This window comes from Pongo pygmaeus, chromosome 1 (assembly GCF_028885625.2).
Source record: "Pongo pygmaeus isolate AG05252 chromosome 1, NHGRI_mPonPyg2-v2.0_pri, whole genome shotgun sequence".
Taxonomy (NCBI): Eukaryota; Metazoa; Chordata; class Mammalia; order Primates; family Hominidae; genus Pongo; species Pongo pygmaeus.
Genome location: NC_072373.2, coordinates 204,504,514 through 204,524,630, shown reverse-complemented (window position 1 = coordinate 204,524,630; position 20,117 = coordinate 204,504,514). Strand labels below are relative to the sequence as shown.

Below are 20,117 nucleotides of genomic sequence, written 5' to 3'. Positions count from 1 at the left end.
CAACCCCATAAGGTAGAAGCTATTATTATCCCCCACTTAATAGGGAGGAAACAAGCTGGAGAGGGTAAATCGCTTGCTCAGAGCCCTAAAGCTGGGCTTCAGAACCAGGTTTATTTGTCTTCAGAGCCCAGCGTGTCATTGCAAGGGACTTGGACCCCAGAACCAGCTGCCTGGGGGAGAGCCTGGCTTTGCCTGTTACCAACTATGTAACCTGGAGCCTGTGGCTTAGTTTCCACATCTGGAAAAGGGAGATAATAATGGTAACACACCTCTCAGCGTTGTGGAGAAGATTAAAAGTCTTTAGTATACGTGGTGAGCTTTTTTTTTTTTTTTTTTTTTGAGACAGAGTCTTGTTCTGTCACCCAGGCTGGAGTACAGTGGCACTATCTGGCCTCACTACAACCTTTGCCTCCTGGGTTCAAGCGAATCTCCTGTCTCAGCCTCCCAAGTAGCTGGGATTACAGACATGCACCATCACACCCAGCTAATTTTTGTATTTTTAGTAGAGATGGGGTTTCACCATGTTGGCCAGGCTGGTCTTGAACTCCTCACCTCAGGTGATCCACCTGCCTTGGCCTCTCAAAGTGCTGGGATTACAGGCATGAGCCACCATGCCTGGCTGGTAGGAAGCCTTTTAAACACCTCCTGGCACATACTATGCACTCAGTAAGCATCACCTGTTCTGACTGGGTTCTGCCCCCACTGGCCACACAGTCAGTCACCAAGTCCTACAGATGCTAGCCCCTTATTGTGGCCCTGTCACTTCCATCCATCTCTTCCTAGGTGGAGGACATCACAATTCATTCTGGGTCATTGTAGCTGCAACCCCACTGCCTTGCCTTCTCATTGGTCTGCAGCAGGCAGTGCCATCTTTCTAGCTGGTCCTGTCACTCCTCCCTGCATGGAACATCACCTTGGCAGCACTGGCCCCTGCCCCACCCAGCCCTGAGTGTTAGTCCCACCATCCCCACACGACTTCTGTATCTGGATGCACCACTCTGCATGTAATCTTTATGTCTATGGGACCATGGGTTCCTTACAGGCAGGGCTGTGTCTGATTTCTCTCCATGTCCCCAGGTCCTGTCTCAGTGGGTGCTCAATGAAGAGCTAGCAAACTAAACTGGCTTTACAGCCCCAGAGTCAAGGGGACCTGGGGCGGTTCTAAAAATACTGGAATCAACCCCTGCACCAGCACACAGGTTCTGTGCAGAACTCCCACAGCAGCAACTTCTGCTTCCGGGATTGCCTGGAACCAGACATGGAAACTCACCAGGGATACCTTCTGGAGAGAGCCCAGGACTGTGGAGGCTAGGCAGCCCATGGCCGTGAGAGTGGGGAACTCGCCCTCAGAGAGAATGTGCTGGTCACCCTCGAAGTTCTTCTCATCAAACAGGATCCAGCTGCGGAAGGGGAAGAAATGGAGGGTATCTGAGCCTACCTGCCCTTAGCCTGCCCAGGTTCCCCTGAGATACAGAAGAGGGAATGCAGACTTGATCATGATCCCCTGTGCCAGGGAAGGTGGGATGAACAGGCACTACAGCAGCAGGGAACGAGGTCAGACCTAAGAAAAGACTGAATGAAATCATACTGCCCCTATGGAGAGGAATTTGGCAATATTAGGCAAAACTCCATGAGTAATTACTCAGCAATCTCATACCTAGGAATCCATCCCAAGGACACCCTTTGAAAACATGAAATAACATATGCAGGGGGCTATTCATTATGGCACTTCTGCAATAGCAAAGGGGGGAAGCAGCCCAGATGTCCATCAATAGGGGATTGGAGCTGAATAAATTAAGAAAAAGTGGGCTGGGTGCGGCAGCTCACGCCTGTAATCCCAGCACTTTGGGAGGCTGAGGCGGGCAGATCACGAGGTCAGGAGATCCAGACCATCCTGGCTAATACAGTGAAACCCCGTCTCTACTAAAAATACAAAAGATTAGCCAGGCGTGGTGGCGGGCACCTGTAGTCCCAGCTACTCAGGAGGCTGAGGCAGGAGAATGGCATGAACCCAGGAGGCGGAGCTTGCAGTGAGCTGAGATCACGCCACTGCACTCCAGCCTGGGCAACAGAGTGAAACTCTGTGTCAAAAAAAAAAAAAAGAAAGAAAAAGTGGAGTATAATGCAGCAGTTAAGTGGAATGAAAAAGAGCTCTTAAAGGGATATAAAGTGATCTCCAAACAGATGAAAAAAGCAGGGGCATAACAGTGCTTATAGCAAACTTCCTTTAAAAAACTGAGATATAATTCACATGCCATAAAATTCACACTTTTTGTTGTTATTGTTGTTGAGACGGAGTTTCCCTATTGTTGCCCAGGCTGGAGTGCAAAGGCGCGATCTCAGCTCACCGTAACCTCCGCCTCCTGGGTTCAAGCAATTCTCCTGCATCAGCCTCCCGAGTAGCTGGGACTACAGGCATGCGCCACCACGCCCAGCTAATTTTGTATTTTTAGTAGAGATGGGGTTTCACCATGTTGACCAGGCTGGTCTCGAGCTCCTAACCTCAAGTGATCCACCCACCTCGGCCTCCCAGAGTGCTGGGATTACAGGCATGAGCCACTGCATCTGGCCAAAATTCACACTTTTAAAGTGTACAATTTAGTGCTTTTTTATTATATTAAACCGGTTAGTATGTTCCCTTTTGTGTAACAAAATGGAGGAGAAGGAAAAAAATATATAAATATTTGGCTTCTATAGTTATATGGAAATTTATGAGTGTATGTTTGCTTATATCTTAACAACAACAACAAAAAAAGCCAGTGGATGAATACACCAAACACCAAAAAAAAAAAAAAAAAAGATTTCTAACATGGGGGAGAGAGGGAAAAAGTTGGCAAGAACAGAGATGAAAGCTATTGGCTTTAGAACTGTTATAGGCTGAATGTCTGTGTCCTCCCAAAATCATATGCGAAAGCCATAACCCTCAATCTAATGTTATTCAGAGGTGGGGCCTTTAGGAGGTAATTCAGTTTAGAGGGGGTCATGAGGGTGAGACCCTATGATGGGATTAGTGTCCTTAAAAGAAGAGGAAGAGGCCGGGTGCCGTGGCTCTCGCCTGTAATCCCAACACTTTGGGAGGCCGAGGTGGGCAGATCACCTGAGGTCGGGAGTTCGAGGCCAGCCTGACCAACGTGAAGAAACCCCACCTCTACTAAAAATACAAAAATTAGCCGGGTGTGGTGGTGCATGCGTATAATCCCAGGTACTCGAGAGGCTGAGGCAGGAGAGTTGCTTAAACCCGGGAGGCAGAGGTTTCAGGGAGCCGAGATTGCGCCATTGCACTCCAGCCTAGGCAACAAGAGTGAAACTCCACCTCAAAAAAAAAAAAAAAAAAAAAAAAGAAGAGGAAGAGACGGGAGCTCATACTCTCGCTCTTCACTACATGAGAACACAGCAAGAAGGTGGCCTTCTGCAAGCCGGGAAGAAAGGCCTCACTGGGGAAGTGAAGTGGCCAGCACCTTGATCTTGAATTTCCTAGTCTCCAGAACTGTGAGAGAATAAATTTCTCTTATTTAAACCACACAGACTATGGTATTTTGTGATATCAGCCTGAGCTAAGGCAAGAACCATGTAAATATTTCATGTAATAATTATTATTTTAGAGATAAGATCTCACTCTGTTGCCCAGGCTGGAGTGCAGTGGTGTGATCATAGCTTACTGCAGCCTCCAACTCCTGGGCTCAAACAATCCTCCCATCTCAGCCTCCTGAGTAGGTAGTATTATAGGTGCCTGACACCACATCCACCTAATAAAAATTTTTTTTTGTGGAGACAGGGTCTCCTTATGTTGCCCAGGTGGTTCTTGAACTCCTGGACTCCTGCCTCAGCCTCCCAAAGTGCTGGGATTACAGGCATGAGCCACCGTGCCCAGCTTCATGGTAATTATTCATAGGAAAACCGAATTAGGGCCAGGTGCAGTGGCTCACACCTGTAATCCCAACATTTTGGGAGACCAAGAAGGGAGGATTGCTTGAGCCCAGAAGTTTGAAACCAGCCTAAGTAACAAAGTGAGACCCCCATCTCTACAAAAAAGTTAAAAAATTAGCCGGGCGCGGTGGCATGCACCTATGGTCCCAGCTTCTCAGGAGGCTGAAATAGGAGAATCCCTTGAGCCCAAGAGGTCAAGGCTGCAATGAGCAGTGTTCACACCACTGCACTCCAGCCTGAATGAGAAAGTGAGACCCTGTCTCAAACAAAAACAAAAACATATCCAGAAATCGATAAAAATGAAAAATATTCCTTAAAACTGAAAATAAATTAAATTAATGAAACTAATTGTATATTAGGTTGGTGACATAACCACATACACAAAAGTATTATTTCAAATGTGTTTAAGACACAGTAATTTGAACTAATACATAACAAATAGGTTATAGGTGAATATCTTGAGGACAAAAAGAACCACAAGAGGCCAGGCACAGTGGCTCATGCCTGTAATCCCAGCACTTTGGGAGGCCAAGGGGGGCAGATCACGAGGTCAAGAGTTTGAGACCAGCCTGACCAACATCATGAAACCCCATATCTACTAAAAATACAAAAATTAGCTGGGCGTGGTGGCGGGTGCCTGTAATCCCAGCTACTCGGGAGGCTGAAGCAGGAGAGTTGCTTGAACCCAGGAGGCGGAGGTTGCAGTGAGCCGAGACAGCGCCACTGCACTCCAGTCTGGGCGACAGAGCAAGATTCCATCTCAAACAAACAAACAAACAAACAAAAAAAAACCAGGAAACTCCCAACAGCATTCAGTGGTTTTTACTATTAGTTGTAATACGGGCATTATAACTTTGAAACACCTAGCATGCAGATTTTGGTCTCTACCATTTGCCACTAAAAGGAACCAGAGTTCCTTGGCAAATAGCCAATTCTAATTTGGAGCAAAAAAAAAAAAAAAAATGTACAAAATGATCCTGGAGCATTTTATTATATCAAGAAAGTTATCAAAACTACTGGGGTCGCCGGGCGCGGTGGCTCATGCCTGTAATCCCAGCACTTCCGGAGGCCGAGGTGGGCGGATCACCTGAGGTTGGGAATTCAAGACCAGCCTGACCCACATGGAGAAACCCCATCTCTACTAAAAATACAAAATTAGCCGGGCTTGGTGGCCTATGCCTATAATCCCAGCTACTTGGGAAGGCTGAGGCAGGAGAATCGCTTGAACCTGGGAGGCGGAGGTTGCGGTAAGCTGAGATCGCGCCACTGCACTCCAGCCTGGGCAACAGAGCAAAACTCTGTCTCAAAACAAAACAAAACAATACAAAAAAACTACTGGGGTCGGCCAGGCACGGTGGCTCATGCCTGTAATCCCAGCACTTTGGAAGGCCGAGGTGGCGGATGGCTTGAGCCCAGGAGTTTGAGATCAGCCTGGCCAACGTGAGGAAACCTGGCCCAAGGACCTTATTTGGATGCTGAGAAAAACAAGTTAATTTCACAAAGGCATTTTTGAGACAATGGGAGAAATCTGAACACGGACTGGGTATTGGGTAATATGAACAAATTGTTATTAATTTTATTAGATGTGATAATGACTTGTGGCTACGTGGGGAAAATGTTCTTTCATATTAGAGACACACGTTGAAGTGTGTACCCATGAAATTTTACGTTGGGTCAGGGATTTAAAATACTCCACTGAAAATTTAAAAGAGCACACGGATAGAGGAAACAAGATTTATCTTTATATTATATAATCTACAGTTTTACATTTTCCATTAAAACCTTATTTTATTTTGTTAGTTTTAAAATTGCGCAAGACAGAACAGCTCATCCCAAGGTAGCCAAAGGAAGGAAATCATTTGAAAGATTCTCCTCCTGCAGCCCCGCCTCTGCCCCAGCGCCCCCAGCCCTCCACCCCTCCACGTCCTCACCTGCCGCCGTGGACCCGGCAGGACTGAGGTCGGAAGGAGGCGGGCAGAGCGACCTGGTCATCTTCGAAGGAGAAGTGTTCGCCCAGAAAGTCGGGACGGGAGAAAAGCTGAATCTGGAGGCAGAGAGGGGAGATGAGGGGAAAGGAGGGCGATGGAGTGGGGCCGAGAACAGCGGGGAGGGGAGGGGTTTGAAACGAGGGGAGAGACGTGAGCCCAGCGGCTCCCTGCGGAGTCCCCGCCTTACCTTTGAGACGAAGTGCAGATCGTGCTCCCCGACCTGAAGGGAGGGACCGAATCGAGAATTAGGGAGGGTGCGGGCCCCTAGCCTCGGCTCCTCTAGGTTTCAGTACTGCCCACCCCGCGGCCGCGCCCTCGGCCCCGCCCCCTTCCAAGGCCCCGCCCCAAGCGCCCAGGCAGGTCCTCCAGCCCTCTACCTCTGCGTGTGGGCGGGGCGCACCCGAACTCCAGGTCCCGCCACCGGGGAGGCCCCGCCCCCCGCGGCCGGCACGCACCTGTAGGACCGGCTGCAGCGAGGCGAGGGCGCTGTTGCCAGCACCCCAGTCCTCGCAGTTACGGTACACGCCCTTCTCCAGCACGTACTGTTCCCCGGAGAAGCCCACCTCCTGGTAGGCCACCCACCTGCAGGAAGGGCGGGGCGCGGGTCAGCTGGGACGGAGCCTGCACCTCTCCTGGAACCGCCCCCGGCTCGCCCGGGCCCGCCCCGCTCCCGGAGCCCGGGTCACTTACACGCCACTGAGCACGTGGATGGCCTGTGTGCTGGGGCCGTGTTGCACCAGCTCCACATCCGGCAATGCCTTGCTCACCTCCACGCCGTGCCCCTCGAAGTCCATGGCCTCAAATAGCACGACGGCCGGGTCCCCGAAGTCCTGGGTCCCCAGGGACAGTCAGGTCTCTCCCGCCCACAAACCGAAACCCCTGGGAGTGCCCAGACCCCAGGGTCACAGCCCACCCGGGGAATTAGGGGTGAGGCTATCAGTACAGCCTGGAGAAGAACAGCAGGGGAAGAGAGGCTAGACCTCTGGGAACACTTCGAGGGAGAACACGGAGAGGGGGTACAAATTCTTCCCTCCACAAACTGTACTGGGGGAGGTCTGGCTGTGGCCAGAGGCAGAGGGATGGGCCAATTGCCTTTGCTTACCGTCCGGATGACCCGGAGGGAGGTCAGCAACTCGTCATAGCCTCCCCAGTGTGACCAGTCTGGGTATTCCCCCTCCTCCAGCAGATACTGGTGGCCCCGGAAGCCCTCCTTCTCGTAGCCCACCCAGCTGGGAAAAGCAGGAGGATGGACAGGCAGGTTCAGTCATAGGAGGCCCATGGATGAATGAGACAGCTGTCCCCACCCCTACACAGCCCAGGTCACTCCCCACTCCCAAGGGTAAAGGCCAGAGGTGATGAAATAGAAGGAAGGGTCCTGAGTTCTCACCAGCCCCCAAGAACTCTCAGGGACCCCACAGAGGCCAGGTGGGGGCTCTGGCTGTCCTCTGGCTGCTGAAGGTTGTAGATGTCTCGGCTCACTTCCCAGCTGCGGCCCTGAAAGCCTGGGGCCTCATACACCACAGCCTGGGGGAAAGGGGCTGTCAGGATAGCGGGGAGTCATCTGGACCCAAACACACCCAGCCAGCTCAGGAATGGCTCTGCCCAGCATCAGGCCAATGTGGCATCCCCCAGCCCTCCCACCTCCTTGCTGAACTCCATCCCTTACCCAATTCCTATCTCTACTCCGACCTCTGACCTTCTTACACATCAAAAGCCAGTTCCCAGGGAGCCCATCAGGTCCCATCCCCCCAGACCCCGCTTCTGGCCCCCAGTGCCCTCCTCTCTGGATTTCCTGCCCAGACCACGATAATCAAACACCTGCACCCCACCACCAAAGGCCCTCTTGGGCTCTTAAGCCCAGACTCTTACCCTGGGCTCCCCTGGCTTCTCCACACTTGGGCAGCCCTGCAGAGGAGACAGAGCTGAGACACCAGCCCAGAGATGGGAAAGACAGATGGGGCTGCGGATCTAGGATTTTCCTGATCCCGAGAACTCCAACCCCATGTCTTCCCTCTTCCCCCATCTCTTAGGTTAATCCTCCCTCTCCTCCCACTCCCATTCCCAATAGAAGCTCCCAGGAAGCAGTCTCCAAGGGTTGCTGTTTTACATTTCATCCCCCATCCCTTCCCACAGACTGCAGGACCAGCTACTTGGGACCAGGGACAGAGCCTAGACCTCCTGGCCTGTGAGTGTGCCCTGTTCTTTACCAATCTCATGGGCTTCAGGGAGCCCACGCTAGGGTCCGATGTGCCCCAGGCCTCTGAGGTGGGGTACTCTCCAGGTTCCAGGATGTAGGGAGTGTCTTCAAATAATGGTTTGGGGTACAGTAGCCACCTGGGGGAAGGCAGAGAGGCTGCTGCACCCCAGACTTCAAGGGATACAGATTGGTGGGCGGGAGGGAAGGTTTAGAGGGGAAAAGGAGGTTTTCCGCGGAGGTTCCCATCAGTCCCGTATAATCTCTTGCAGTAGCCACATTGGTCTCCCTTCCTCTGGCTTTGCCTTCTCTAATTTCACACAGCAGCTGGAGCATTTTTCTCTAGCATGCATGGAAAACTGCTTCAACAACCCCAGTAGTTCCCTGTTAGCCTCACAATAAAGCCCGGCTATGCAAAGAGGCTCTGCAATCTGGCCTCTTCCTTCTCCCTGGGCCTCAGTTCTTCCCACTTGTTGCTTACACCGGCTACACTGAAAATTTGAAGCTTAGCTCTCTCCTCTCTGGGCCTTTGCATGTGCTATTCCCTCTGCCAGATATACTCTTTTCCCCATTCCTTCAATTGACAAATATTTAGAAGCATCTGCTCTGTGCCAGACCCTGCTACAGGCATCAGGGATACAGTAGTGAACAAACATACACAATCTCTGCCCTCATGGAGCTTAGATTCTTAGCCAACTCATCCCAGCATGGTGTCTCCTCCTCCAGGAAGGTTTCTCTGAGTTCCACACTCTGCCTCTGATGGTATGGTGTTTTTCTGTGCTCCCTCACCCCAAAAATCTGAATTGCTATTGTCTGCTTACTTGCCTGTCCCCACCAGTGGACTGAGCACTCCTGAAGGCAGGAACTGTGTTCTGTCACCTCTGTGTCCCCAGCACCCAGCACAGTGAATGTCATATGAGGGGATTCTAGAATAGACCAGACTCACAGTCCTGCAGAGACGGTGGCAGATGCCACCTGCAGGGGCTTCTCCAGACCCTGGGAATTCTTCAAGGCCTCTGTTAGCTTCACTTGCTCCCCCTTGAGGCCCTCCTCAGAGAAGAGGCTGATTTCCGGGGTGCTGTAGTCCTGTGGAAGGAGGGGGGAAATTAAATATATATAAACAGCCGGGCGTGGTGGCTCACACCTGTAATCCCAGCACTTTGGGAGGCCGAGGCAGGCAGATCACCTGAGGTCAGCAGTTTGAGACCAGCTGACCAACATAGAAAAACCCGGTCTCTACTAAAAATACAAAATTAGCTGGGCATGCCTGTAATCCCAGCTACTGGGGAGCCTGAGGCAGAAGAATCGCTTGAACCTGGGAGGCAGAGGTTGCAGTGAGCCGAGATCACGCCATTGCACTCCAGCCTGGGCAATAAGAGTGAAACTCCGTCTCAAAACAGAAAAAAAAAAAGAAAAGATATATAAACAGCCCCCCTTGGACAACACCCCGCTTCCCCAAGTCCATTTATCCCAGGCTCCAAATAGCTTCTGAGAAAACCTTTGTAGCCATTCCCCCAGAGACCAGGAAAGTGACTAGGGTGGTCTTTGCAAGGTCAGCCAAACAAGCCTGAGACCAAAGCCCCTGCTGGTCCCTTGCTGAACCTTTGGGACCTGGGACAAAAGTTCCCGGGAGAACCTGCAAAGTGCCAGGCCCATAGCCCTGCCTCTGGGTAGCCTGACTTCCAGCCTGGTGGGAGGATGAGCAAGATGGACAGCCACTTCCTGAGTTCCAACTTTGACTGCTTCTTTAGGTACGGTTCCTGCCTCTGTCTAGACTGGCTTTGCCTGCACGTCATCCCAGGAAGCAGCAGATCCTCTTTGTATTCTGAGTGTTTCTTCCCCACCAGGACCATTTTCATTTACTCATTCATTCATCAAATATGTACGAAGCATCTACTGCATGCAAGGCAGTGTGCTAAGGTCATGTCCTACCCTATCTCATTTAGTCCTCCCAGTGGGCGTTATTCATCCAGTCACAGGTAAGGAAAGTGAGGCTGGGAGAAGTTAAGCAACCTACCCAAGGTCACACAGCTTGTAAGTAGCAGAGCAGTATAGTTTTTGTTCACTGTTGCAACCCAGCACCTCCCATGTGCTTGGCATATAACAGGCGCCCAATCAACGCTGAATGAATCAAAGGAATCCAGAAACATCTGACTTCAAAGCCTTTGCTTTTCTCTTGTAGTTGTTACCTCCCATATGAAGATGAATTTATTGTCAGAAGTTCACAATTAATTGTCCACAAACATTTGTGTGTTTCTGGAGAGGCTTTGTTTTTTTTTTTGTTTTGTTTTTGTTTTTTTGTTTTTTGAGACGGAGTTTTGCTCTTGTTGCCCAGGCTGGATTGCAGTGGTGTGATCTTGGCTCACCGAAACCTCTGCCTCCTGGGTTCAGCGATTCTCCTGCCTCAGCCTCCCAAGCAGCTGGGATTACAGGCACCTGCCACCATGCCCGGCTAATTTTTTGTATTTTTTTTAGTAGAGACAGGGTTTCATCAGGTTGGCCAGGCTGGTCTTGAATTCCTGACCTCAGGTGATCCACCTGCCTCAGCCTCCCAAAGTGTTGGGATTACAGGCGTGAGCCACCATGCCCAGCCTCTGGAGAGGCTTTGAAAACTATCCCCTCCTCCTGGGCCACTGTCCTAGTTAAGCCTAATGAGCACTCATCATCTCCTACCAGGAAGATTGCAACAGCTCTGGACTCAGTTATTCATTCTTTCATTAGAAACAAAAATCAGGCCAGGCGCAGTGGCTCACACCTGTAATCCCAGCACTTTGAGAGGCCAAGATGGGCGGATCATGAGGTCAGGAGATCGAGACCATCCTGGCTAACACGGTGAAACCGCGTCTCTGCTAAAAATACAAAAAAAAAATTAGCTGGGCGTGGTGGCAGGTGCCTGTGGTCCCAGCTACTCGGGAGGCTGAGGCAGGAGAATTGCATGAACCTGGGAGGCGGAGCCTGCTGTGAGTCAAGATCGTGCCACTGCACTCCAGCCTGGGCGACAGAGCGAGACTCTGTCTCAAAAAAAAAAAAAAAAGAAACAAAAATCAAAAAATCAAACAAACCAAAAGAACCAAAATGCCTGATAGACACTGCTTTTAGAGTCATTGCTCTTCCTTCTGGTATCAAGCTTAATTTTGAAATTAAGCTTGAAATTAAACAACAATGTTGTTGTTTTCACAGCACAGCACATGAAATTATAATTTTTTTTTACTCTTGTTGCCCAGGCTGGAGTGCAATGGCATGATCTCAGCTCACTGCAACCTCCGCCTCCCGAGTTCAAGCAATTTTCCAGCCTCAGCCTCCCCAGTAGCTGGGATTATACGTGCCCACCATCAAACCTGGCTAATTTTTGTATTTTTTAGTAGAGCCCATGTTGTCTGGGCTGGTCTTGAACTCCTGACCTCAGGTAATCCCCCAACTTGGCCTCCCAAAGTGCTGGGATTATAGGCGTGAGCCACTGCACCTGGCTTTTGAAATTATAATGTTAACTTTTCAAACCACACAGCCCTTCCTCAAAAATCAGAGGTGCCCCTGGCTGGAAATCACAGCCCTTCTTGGTCTCCCTGCCTCCAGGATCCCTCTTTTTTCCACCTGGCAGCCAGTGGGATGTTTATAAATCCCTAGTCTGGCTATATGGCATCCCTGCTCCAAACCCAATCCTCATAGCCTAGCTTGACTGTAAGTCCTGAAGGGCAAAGAGATCTCCCCCCACTGCCTATTGCCTGGCACCGGTGCCTGGCATACATTAGACATGAGTGAGCATCTGTGAACAAATGAATGAGCAAACATGCCTGGCACCTCGGGTCTGACTGGGGGGTCTGCACGCTGGCCCCTGGGGGGCAGGTAACCCCCACGTCCACTCCTACCTTGTCTCTGCTGCTCTCTCCCCTTCCTGCTTGAGCATCCACTCAAACTTCCCCAGGCTGCTTTCCCAAGCTGAGCTTGGCCTCTTGCCTGGGCCCCGACTCCTCAAGCCAGGCTGCCCATTCCCCAGAATCTCTTTCTTCCCCAGTCAGCTCCACGGTCAGGAATCTACAGACCAGTCCACATTAAGCCCCTCTGCTCACTACCCTATAAGATCTCTGCCAGGAATTTCTTTTGAAACGGAGTCTCACTCTGTTGCCCAGATTGGAGTGCAGTGATACAATCCAGGCTCACTGCAACCTCTGCCTCCCGGGTTCAAGTAATTCTCCTGCCTCAGCCTCCCGAGAAGCTGGGATTACAGGCGCATGCCACCACACTCGGCTAATTTTTGTATTTTTAGTAGAGACGGGGTTTCACCATGTTGGCCAGGCTGGTCTCCAACTCCTGTCCTCAGCCAATCCACCTGCCTTGGCTTCCCAAAGTGCTGGCATTACAGGCGTGAGCCACTGCTCCCGGCCTCAGGGATTTCAACTCTAGGCACTTGAGGCCATCTCCCACCTCCAACTCACTCACCCAGACAACCCTCCTTAGGGAGCCGATGCCTTGGGGACTCCACTTTGTCCCTGGGGTTCTGAGTTCCACGTCTCCTTCAGGCAGGACCAGCTTCTGACCCCGGAACTCTGGCTCTTCATACAGCACCCAGCTGTGGGCACAGAGATTCCAGGGTCACAGATGGTGAGGAGGATGTGCCCAGGGCTGCCGGGTAGCTGATGGGGTTTCTCCCAGGCTGGCCTGGTCACTCCTCACTCCCCTCTGCACGCCCCCAGGTTCACAGCCAGGTGCCTTGCTGGGCACTCCCCACTCACCAGCCTCGAACTACCCTTATGGAGGCTACGGGGGCCCAGCCTGAGGCATCAACAATGTCTCCCCAGACCTCCCTGCCACTGCCTTGGCAGCCAGACTCCGAGAAGAAGATCACCTGAGAAGGCACAGAAGCGGTCCTCAGGCCCTGACCCCAGGCCCCTGCCTCCTGCTGCCCCCACCCACTTGCCCCCACAACCCTACCTTTCCAGGCCTGGTGTTCGGCTTGCCCTGGGTCTTTAAGGCTGGGCTCTGAAACGGAGGCAGGTGATAAAGAAGTCCTGTGGGTCACCTCTTTTCTGCCTCCCCACAACCTGCCATTCCAAGGATCCCACATCCTCCCTATTAACCTCCAACCCCAAGGAGCTGGCGCATAGAGGGTTCTCATACTTGTTCCCAACCCCCAGGGGCTTCATCACCCTGTCCCAGGAGCTCGGTGCTCATCACCCGCCTTCCTCAGCTCCCAGGATCTTGGAGCCCCCACACCCTTTGGAATCCACAGTACAAACCTCCCACAGTAAGGATAGGGAGATTGAGGCCCAGAGAGATGTGGCTTCCACAGGTCAGCTGAACCAGACTTCAGACAGAAGCCTCTGCCCCCAGACTCTGACTCCCAGCACCACTCTCTTCACACCACCCAAGCCTTGACCCAGGTGAGGCCAGGCACCTCCTTTGCCCACCCGAGGCCTCACTTACCCACCCCTCCAGGGGCAGGGAACAGGCAAGCTTCTCCGTTGGGGATGGTCTTTCACTGCAAAGCAGGGGCAACTGTCCTGGCACCTTCCTGAGCCCCGGTGCCCCATGGGGCTGCAGAGCAGATAGTTTTGTGCCCAGTGGTTCCGGGGTGGAGGCCTCCTTGGTGGCAGGCACCAGACTGCCGAACAGAAGGCTGCCTCCGAGACGGGAAGTGGGCCTGCTGCCTCCCTGCAATTCCAATCCCAGCTCTGAGTGGGGGCCCTTGGTTCCTGCTACATGCTTCTTCATCATCTCCAGAGGAGAGCAGGAGACCTGGGTGGGTCTGGCAGGGTGGAGGTCTCTGGAGGGGCTGGGCCCAGCTTTCTCCTGCCTGCGCTGGAGCTTCTCATCATCACTCAGATAGGGGTTCTCTGGTTCCTCCTCCTCCTCCTCTTTCTCTTCCAGTGAAGGCACCTCCTGGGGGCCAGGGCCCAGCACCCATGGCCCCGGCTGGTCCTCCTCAATGGCAGGCAGTGTGGCGTACATGGAAAGGTAGGAGGAGCGAGGGGCTCGTGGCAGCCGGTGAGTGCGGAGGATCTCAGGGGGCTCCATGCTCCGCAGGGTATCCAGGAATATCTCCAGGTCAGCGGCCAGGGCCACCTCATCCTCCTCCCTTGATGTCTCTGGGCACGTCTTGCCCTCGGTGGGATCAGAGACAAGCTGGGACTCCGTGCTGGCCTCTGCTCCTGTTGGCACTGGGGCAGGGGTGCCTCCTGGGCTGGGGGACACCCTGTCCACTGAGGAAGATGGGGCAGGGAGAGCAGCGGGGTCCTGCACAACCTCTTTCTGGGTGAGAGATGAGATGGGGCTCCCTTCAGAGTCCTGGACCCCCTTATCCTGTTTGGGGAGTGAGGTAGCAGGAGCAGTTGGGCCTTGAACAGTCTCTTCCTTGGTGAGGGGTGGGGCAAGGCTGCCTGCAATACCCTGGACAGCCTCTTTTTGGATGCTAGTGCTGCCTTCTGGGCCCTGGACAACCTCAGTTGACTTGGGGGACAAGGCAGCAGGAGCACCGGACCCCTGCACCACCTCCTTCTGGGTGGGAGATGAGGCAGCAGGAGCACCGGGGCCCTTCACAACCTCTTTCTGGGTTGGGGACGAGGCAGCAGGAGCACTGGACCCCTGCACCACCTCCTTCTGGGTGGAGGATGAAGCAGCAGGAGCACCGGGGCCCTTCACAACCTCTTTCTGGGTGGGGGATGAGGCAGCAGGAGCACCAGGGCCCTTCACGACCTCTTTTGGGGCGGTGGACAAGGCAGCAGGAGCACCAGACCCCTGCACCACCTCCTTCTGGGTGGGGGATGAGGCAGCAGGAGCATCAGGGCCCTTCACAACCTCTTTCCAGGTGGGAAATGAGGCATCAGGAGCACTGGGGCCCTTCACGACCTCTTTCTGGATGGGGGATGAGGCAGCAGGAGCACTGGACCCCTGCACCACCTCCTGGGTGGAAGATGAGGCAGCAGGAGCACTGGGGCCCTTCACGACCTCTTTCCAGGTGGGGGACGAGGCAGCAGGAGCACTGGACCCCTGCACCACCTCCTTCCGGGTGGGAGATGAGGCAGCAGGAGCACCAGGGCCCTTCACGACCTCTTTCGGGGTTGGGGACAAGGCAGCAGGAGCACCGGGGCCCCGTACCACCTCCCTCTGGGCGAAGGGGAGGACAGGGACATTTTCAGAGTTCTGAACAAACTTATTCCTTGGGGATGATGGAGCAGAAAGACCTCCTGGGCTGGGGACATCCTTCCTTCTTGTAGAGGATGGAGCAGGAGGTTGTCCAGGGACTGTCACATGCTCGCTCCTCACCATGGGCAGGACGGTGGCAGCAGGGGGGTCCACGAGCCCTTCCCTTTTTATAGGGGGCAGAACAAAGGGAGTGAGCTGGGCCCTGGGGTGAGTGGGCACCACAGGCTGCTTTGCAGGGTGAGTTAGGCCCGGAGAGGGGACATGGGTCTGGAGTCTGGGAGAGGAGGGGACAGATGCTTGACCCTGAGAAGTCTGGAGAGGGAGCTCAGTGGAACTGGGGGCTCCCAGCACCTGCTGGAGCTCACAGGCCCTGGCATCCGGGGCTCTGCCCTGGTCTCTGTCCGGACAGGCTGCAAGGGCATCCTGATTCTTAGGCAGGGGAGCACTGGCTGGGATGCCTGTAGAGGCCAGGGCAGAGCTGTCTTTAAGCTGTGCTGTCCTGGTCTCAGGCAGCTGCCTCAAGGCTGCCCTCACTGTGCTGCCCAGACCTGTGCTCCTTGGCCTGTCAGCCGTGGGCCTGGGCAGGTGGCTGGCAGGGGGGCTGTGTCCAGCAGGCACGAGGTTACTTAGCACTTTCACAGCCTGGCTGCGGCTGGGCGAGCCTGGTGGGGAGCCCACCACCACTGGCGGCACCATGCGGGCGACCTGACGGCCCCGTGGCAGGGCCTCACCTGAGGACACTGGCCTCACAGTCACAGAGCTGCTCACCCGCCGGTCCACATGACCTCCCACCACCGTGGCAGTCCGCACAGTGCGTGTCACTCGGTATTCCTCGAGGCTCCGGGAGCTACCACTGGTGAGACCTACACCTGGGTGGGGACTTGGCTCTCGGGGCCCAGGCAGGGGAACCAAAAGCTCAGTCCTGGCCATAGCTCCCACACGTGGGGGCTCAGTCCTGGGAGCTTGGCGGCTGCCATCACTCTGGTCCACAGCCTCCTTCAACCTCCCCTCAGGCCTTTTCTCCTTGGGAGGTGGTATGTACTTCTTGGAAAAGATGGGTCCATGGCTCTGGAAGTTCTTGGAGCCAGCCGTATCCCGAGGGCCCTGGCAATTGACAGTCTCTTCTTCCTGTGTTGCAAAGCCATTGACTTCCTCTCGACGGCTGAACTCAAACATCTCCTTCTGGGGGACTTCCATCTGGGCCCCTGACACCAGGGACACCTTGTGAAAACCATGTTTGATCTCTTCCTGGGCAGGGGGCCGCTGCCGCCATGTCAATGTGGCACTTACCACTCGGGCCTTGGCCTGGGCCGTGGGCCCACCTGCCTCCTCCATGTGGGGCCCCGGCAACCTGTCTGGAGGTGTCCTTGTCCCACTGTGGTCCAGCTCCCTGCAGAGGAATAAGAGAGATGAGGGTCAGAGGGTGGTGAGAGTGGCTTCCCAAAGTACGGAATAACCACCCCTACCCAGGTCAGGCCAGGAACCTCAGGCAAATAACCACCCCTACCCCGGTCAGGCCGGGAACCTCAGGCAAATCGCTTGGCCTGTTGGGTCATTGCTTTCTCATCTGTGAAATAGGCATGGTAGTCTTAGCTCTGATTTGGTTGATCAGAGCCCCTCATCCATCCCTCTCCCTGACTTTCAGGTGATTTCCTAGGTCAGGGTCCTTCAAAGGTGAAGCTGAGGCCTGAGCCCAGAAGGAGAGAAAAGGAAGAAGGCAGAAGGGAAGACGCAGCTGACCCACAGGTCTATGGGGGGGGCTGGGACTCTGCCCACAGAGCCCTAGGTCTAGTCCCCCAGGAGCTGAAAACTAGAAAGCCGAAAACTGGGCAAGCGTTGTTCTAACTCTGTTCAGGAAAGATGGGCTTTGGCCTTAAGCAGAGCTGGGTTCCTTAGCTGCTCACTAACTGGCCATTTCTCCCCTTCAAGCATCCGGGTCCTCAGCCACAAAACTGGAGTCTTGCCAGAGTCCAGTAAAAGAAACAACGAAACCTCCCCCCGCATTTTTTTGTCTTTTTTTTGTTTTGTTTTGGTTTTTTTTTGAGACAGGATCTCGCTCTGTTACCCAGGCTGGAGTACAGTGGCGTGATCATAGCTCATTGCAGCCTCGAACTCCTGGGCTCAAGTGATCTTCCTGCCTCAGCCTCCCGAGTAGCTGGGACTACAGGCACACGCCACCACACCCAGCTAGTTTTTATTTATTTATTTATTTATTTATTTATTTATTATTTTTATTTCTATTTATTTATTTATTTTTTGAGACGGAGTCTCGCTCAGTCGCCCAGGCTGGAGTGCAGTGGCATGATCTCGGCTCACTGCAAGCTCCACATCCCCGGTTCACACCATTCTCCTGCCTCAGCCTCCCCAAGTAGCTGGGACTACAGGCGCCCGCCACCATACCCGGCTAATTTTTTTGTATTTTTAGTAGAGACGGGGTTTCACCGTGTTAGCCAGGATGGTCTTGATCTCCTGACCTCATGATCCACCCGCCTCGGCCTCCCAAAGTGCTCGGATTACAGGTGTGAGCCACCGTGCCCAGCCCCAGCTAGTTTTTATTTTGTATTTTGAGGTCTTGTTATGTTGCCCAGGCTGGTCTCCAACTCCTGGGCTGAAGTGATCCTCCCACCTTGGCCTTCCAAAACATTGGGATTACGGCTATATGCCACTACTGTGCCTGGCCTAAATTTTTATCTTTTTATTTTAATTTATTTTATGAGACTGAGTCTTGCTCTGTTGCCCAGATTGAAGTGCAGTAGCTCACTGCAGCCTTGAACTCCTGGGCTGAAGTGATCCTTCTGCGTTAACTCTCCAAGTAATTGGGACTACAGGCACATGCCACCACACCCAAAATGCTCGCCTTATAACCTAAATTGCTGGCTCATCAACTTTCTGCTGTCACCTTGGAGATTTGTGACCAAACGTTAGCAGGTGTGCACACATGTGTACAGGCATGAGCACCTGCTGATGGTCTCCAGAGCACAGGGGCAGGTCTGTGTGCAAGTGTAGGTCTAAATGGAGCCTCTCAGAGCTGGGGGCAGTGGCTAACACCTGTAATCCCAGCACTTTGGGAGGCAGAGGTGGGAGGATTGCTTGAGGCCAGCAGTTCTAGACCAGCCTAGGTGACATAACAAGACTCTACAAGTCTCTACAAAAAATTAAAAGAATTAACCAGCATGGTGGTGTGTGCCTGTAGCCCTAGCTACCCTGGAGGCTGAGGTGGGAGGATCACTTGAGCCCAGGCTGCAATGAGCTATGATCGTGTCACTGCACTCCAGCCTGAGTGACAGAGAGATCTTATCTCTAAGAAAAGTTATCATTATTTTTTGAGATGGAGTCTCGCTCTGTCGCCCAGGCTGGAGTGCAGTGGCACGATCTCAGCCCAGGTTCAAGCGATTCTCCTGCCTCAGCCTCCTGAGTAGCTGGGATTACAGGCATGTGCCACCATTCCCAGCTAATTTTTGTATTTTTAGTAGAGATGGGGTTTCACTATGTTGCCCAGGCTAGTCTCAAACTCCTGACCTCAAGTGATCCACCCGCCTTGGCTTCCCAAAGTGCTGGGATTACAGATGTGAGCCACTGCCCCCGGCCTAAAAAAAAAGTTTTTAATAAAAACAAAAATAAGGCTGGGTGTGGTGGCTCACGCCTGTAATCCCAGCACTTTGGGAGGCCAAGGCAGGCCGATCACCTGAGGTCAGGAGTTCAAGACCAGCCTGACTAAGGTGATGAAACCTAGTCTCTACTAAAAATAAAAATATCCAGGCATGGTGGTGGGCACCTGCAATCCCAGCTACTTGGGAAATTGAGGTAGGAGAATTGCTTGAACCTGGGGGGCGGAGGTTGCAGTGAGCTGAGATCATGCCACTGCGCTCTAGCCTGGGCAACAGAGCGAGACTCTGTCTCAAAATAAAAATAAAAAAAAGTAAATAAACGGAGCCCCTTGGCTCCATTAGGGCACTTGGGCTTTACAATGCACTCTTCCCTCGATTCTGTCCTCTGTGATTTTTTTCCCTACTGAAGGTTAAGAAACCGAGGGTCAGAGAAGAGGAGTGACTGGCCCAGGATGACGTGGCTATGAGGTTGTCAAGCAGGGATTTAAATTCCCATCTTCTGATTTCATAACCAGGCATCCTCCCTCCTACCCCCAGGCCACGGCTCTGGGGCATGTCCAGCTGCTCCTGTGATCGTCCTCAGCAGAGCATGTGTCACCCTCCGTCCTGGAGGGGTGGGGCCTGGGTCTTGTTTCTTTTCTGACTCTTCCTTGATGTCTCTGGGTCTCCATAACCTCCCTTACTAAATGTAGGATAATATTAACACCTGCCGAAGAAGACCATCTAAGCTTCTGCTATGGCTTGAATATTTGTCCCCTCCAAAACTTATGTTGAAACTTAATCCCCAATGTGGTAATATTGAGAGGTGGGGCCTCTAAGCAGTGATTGGGTTATGAGGGCTATGCCTCATGAATGGATTAATATACTCATGGATTAATAGATTAGTGGTTTAATGGATTAATGAGTGATCATGGGAGTAGGACTAGAGGCTTTTTTTTTTTTTTTTTTTTTTTTTGAGACAGGGTTTTGCTCTGTTGCCTAGGCTGGAGTGCAGTGGCACAATCTCAGCTTACTGCAACCTCTGCCTCCTGGGCCCAAACAGTCCTCCCACCTCAGCCCGCCGAGTAGCTGGGACTACAAGCGTGCACCGCTATGCCTGGCTAATTTTTGTATTTTTTGTAGAGATGGGGTTTCACTACGTTGCCCAGGCTTGTCTCAAACTCCTGAGCCCAAGAGATCCGCCCGCCTCTGCCTCCCACAGTGCTGGGATTACAGATGTGAGCCACTGTGCCTGACCGAACCAGTGGTTTTATAGGAAGA

The 20,117-nt window shown here is 53.0% G+C and overlaps 1 protein-coding gene across 1 annotated transcript in view; it reads right to left on the bottom strand.

Annotated features, from left to right (window-relative positions):
* Positions 1-20,117, bottom strand: part of CRYBG2 (crystallin beta-gamma domain containing 2) — a 34,915-nt gene that overhangs the window by 8,410 nt on the left and 6,388 nt on the right. Inside the window, exons 4-18 of the mRNA XM_054499293.1 lie at positions 16,540-16,639; positions 13,531-16,470; positions 13,039-13,086; positions 12,840-12,952; positions 12,547-12,676; positions 9,056-9,195; positions 8,123-8,249; positions 7,785-7,820; positions 7,303-7,439; positions 7,018-7,144; positions 6,606-6,745; positions 6,371-6,497; positions 6,103-6,135; positions 5,859-5,971; positions 1,271-1,400 (exon numbers count right to left, since the gene is read on the bottom strand). Coding sequence (XP_054355268.1) covers positions 1,271-1,400; positions 5,859-5,971; positions 6,103-6,135; positions 6,371-6,497; positions 6,606-6,745; positions 7,018-7,144; positions 7,303-7,439; positions 7,785-7,820; positions 8,123-8,249; positions 9,056-9,195; positions 12,547-12,676; positions 12,840-12,952; positions 13,039-13,086; positions 13,531-16,470; positions 16,540-16,639 — 4,441 coding nt within the window. The remainder of the gene's footprint in view (positions 1-1,270; positions 1,401-5,858; positions 5,972-6,102; positions 6,136-6,370; positions 6,498-6,605; positions 6,746-7,017; positions 7,145-7,302; positions 7,440-7,784; positions 7,821-8,122; positions 8,250-9,055; positions 9,196-12,546; positions 12,677-12,839; positions 12,953-13,038; positions 13,087-13,530; positions 16,471-16,539; positions 16,640-20,117) is intronic.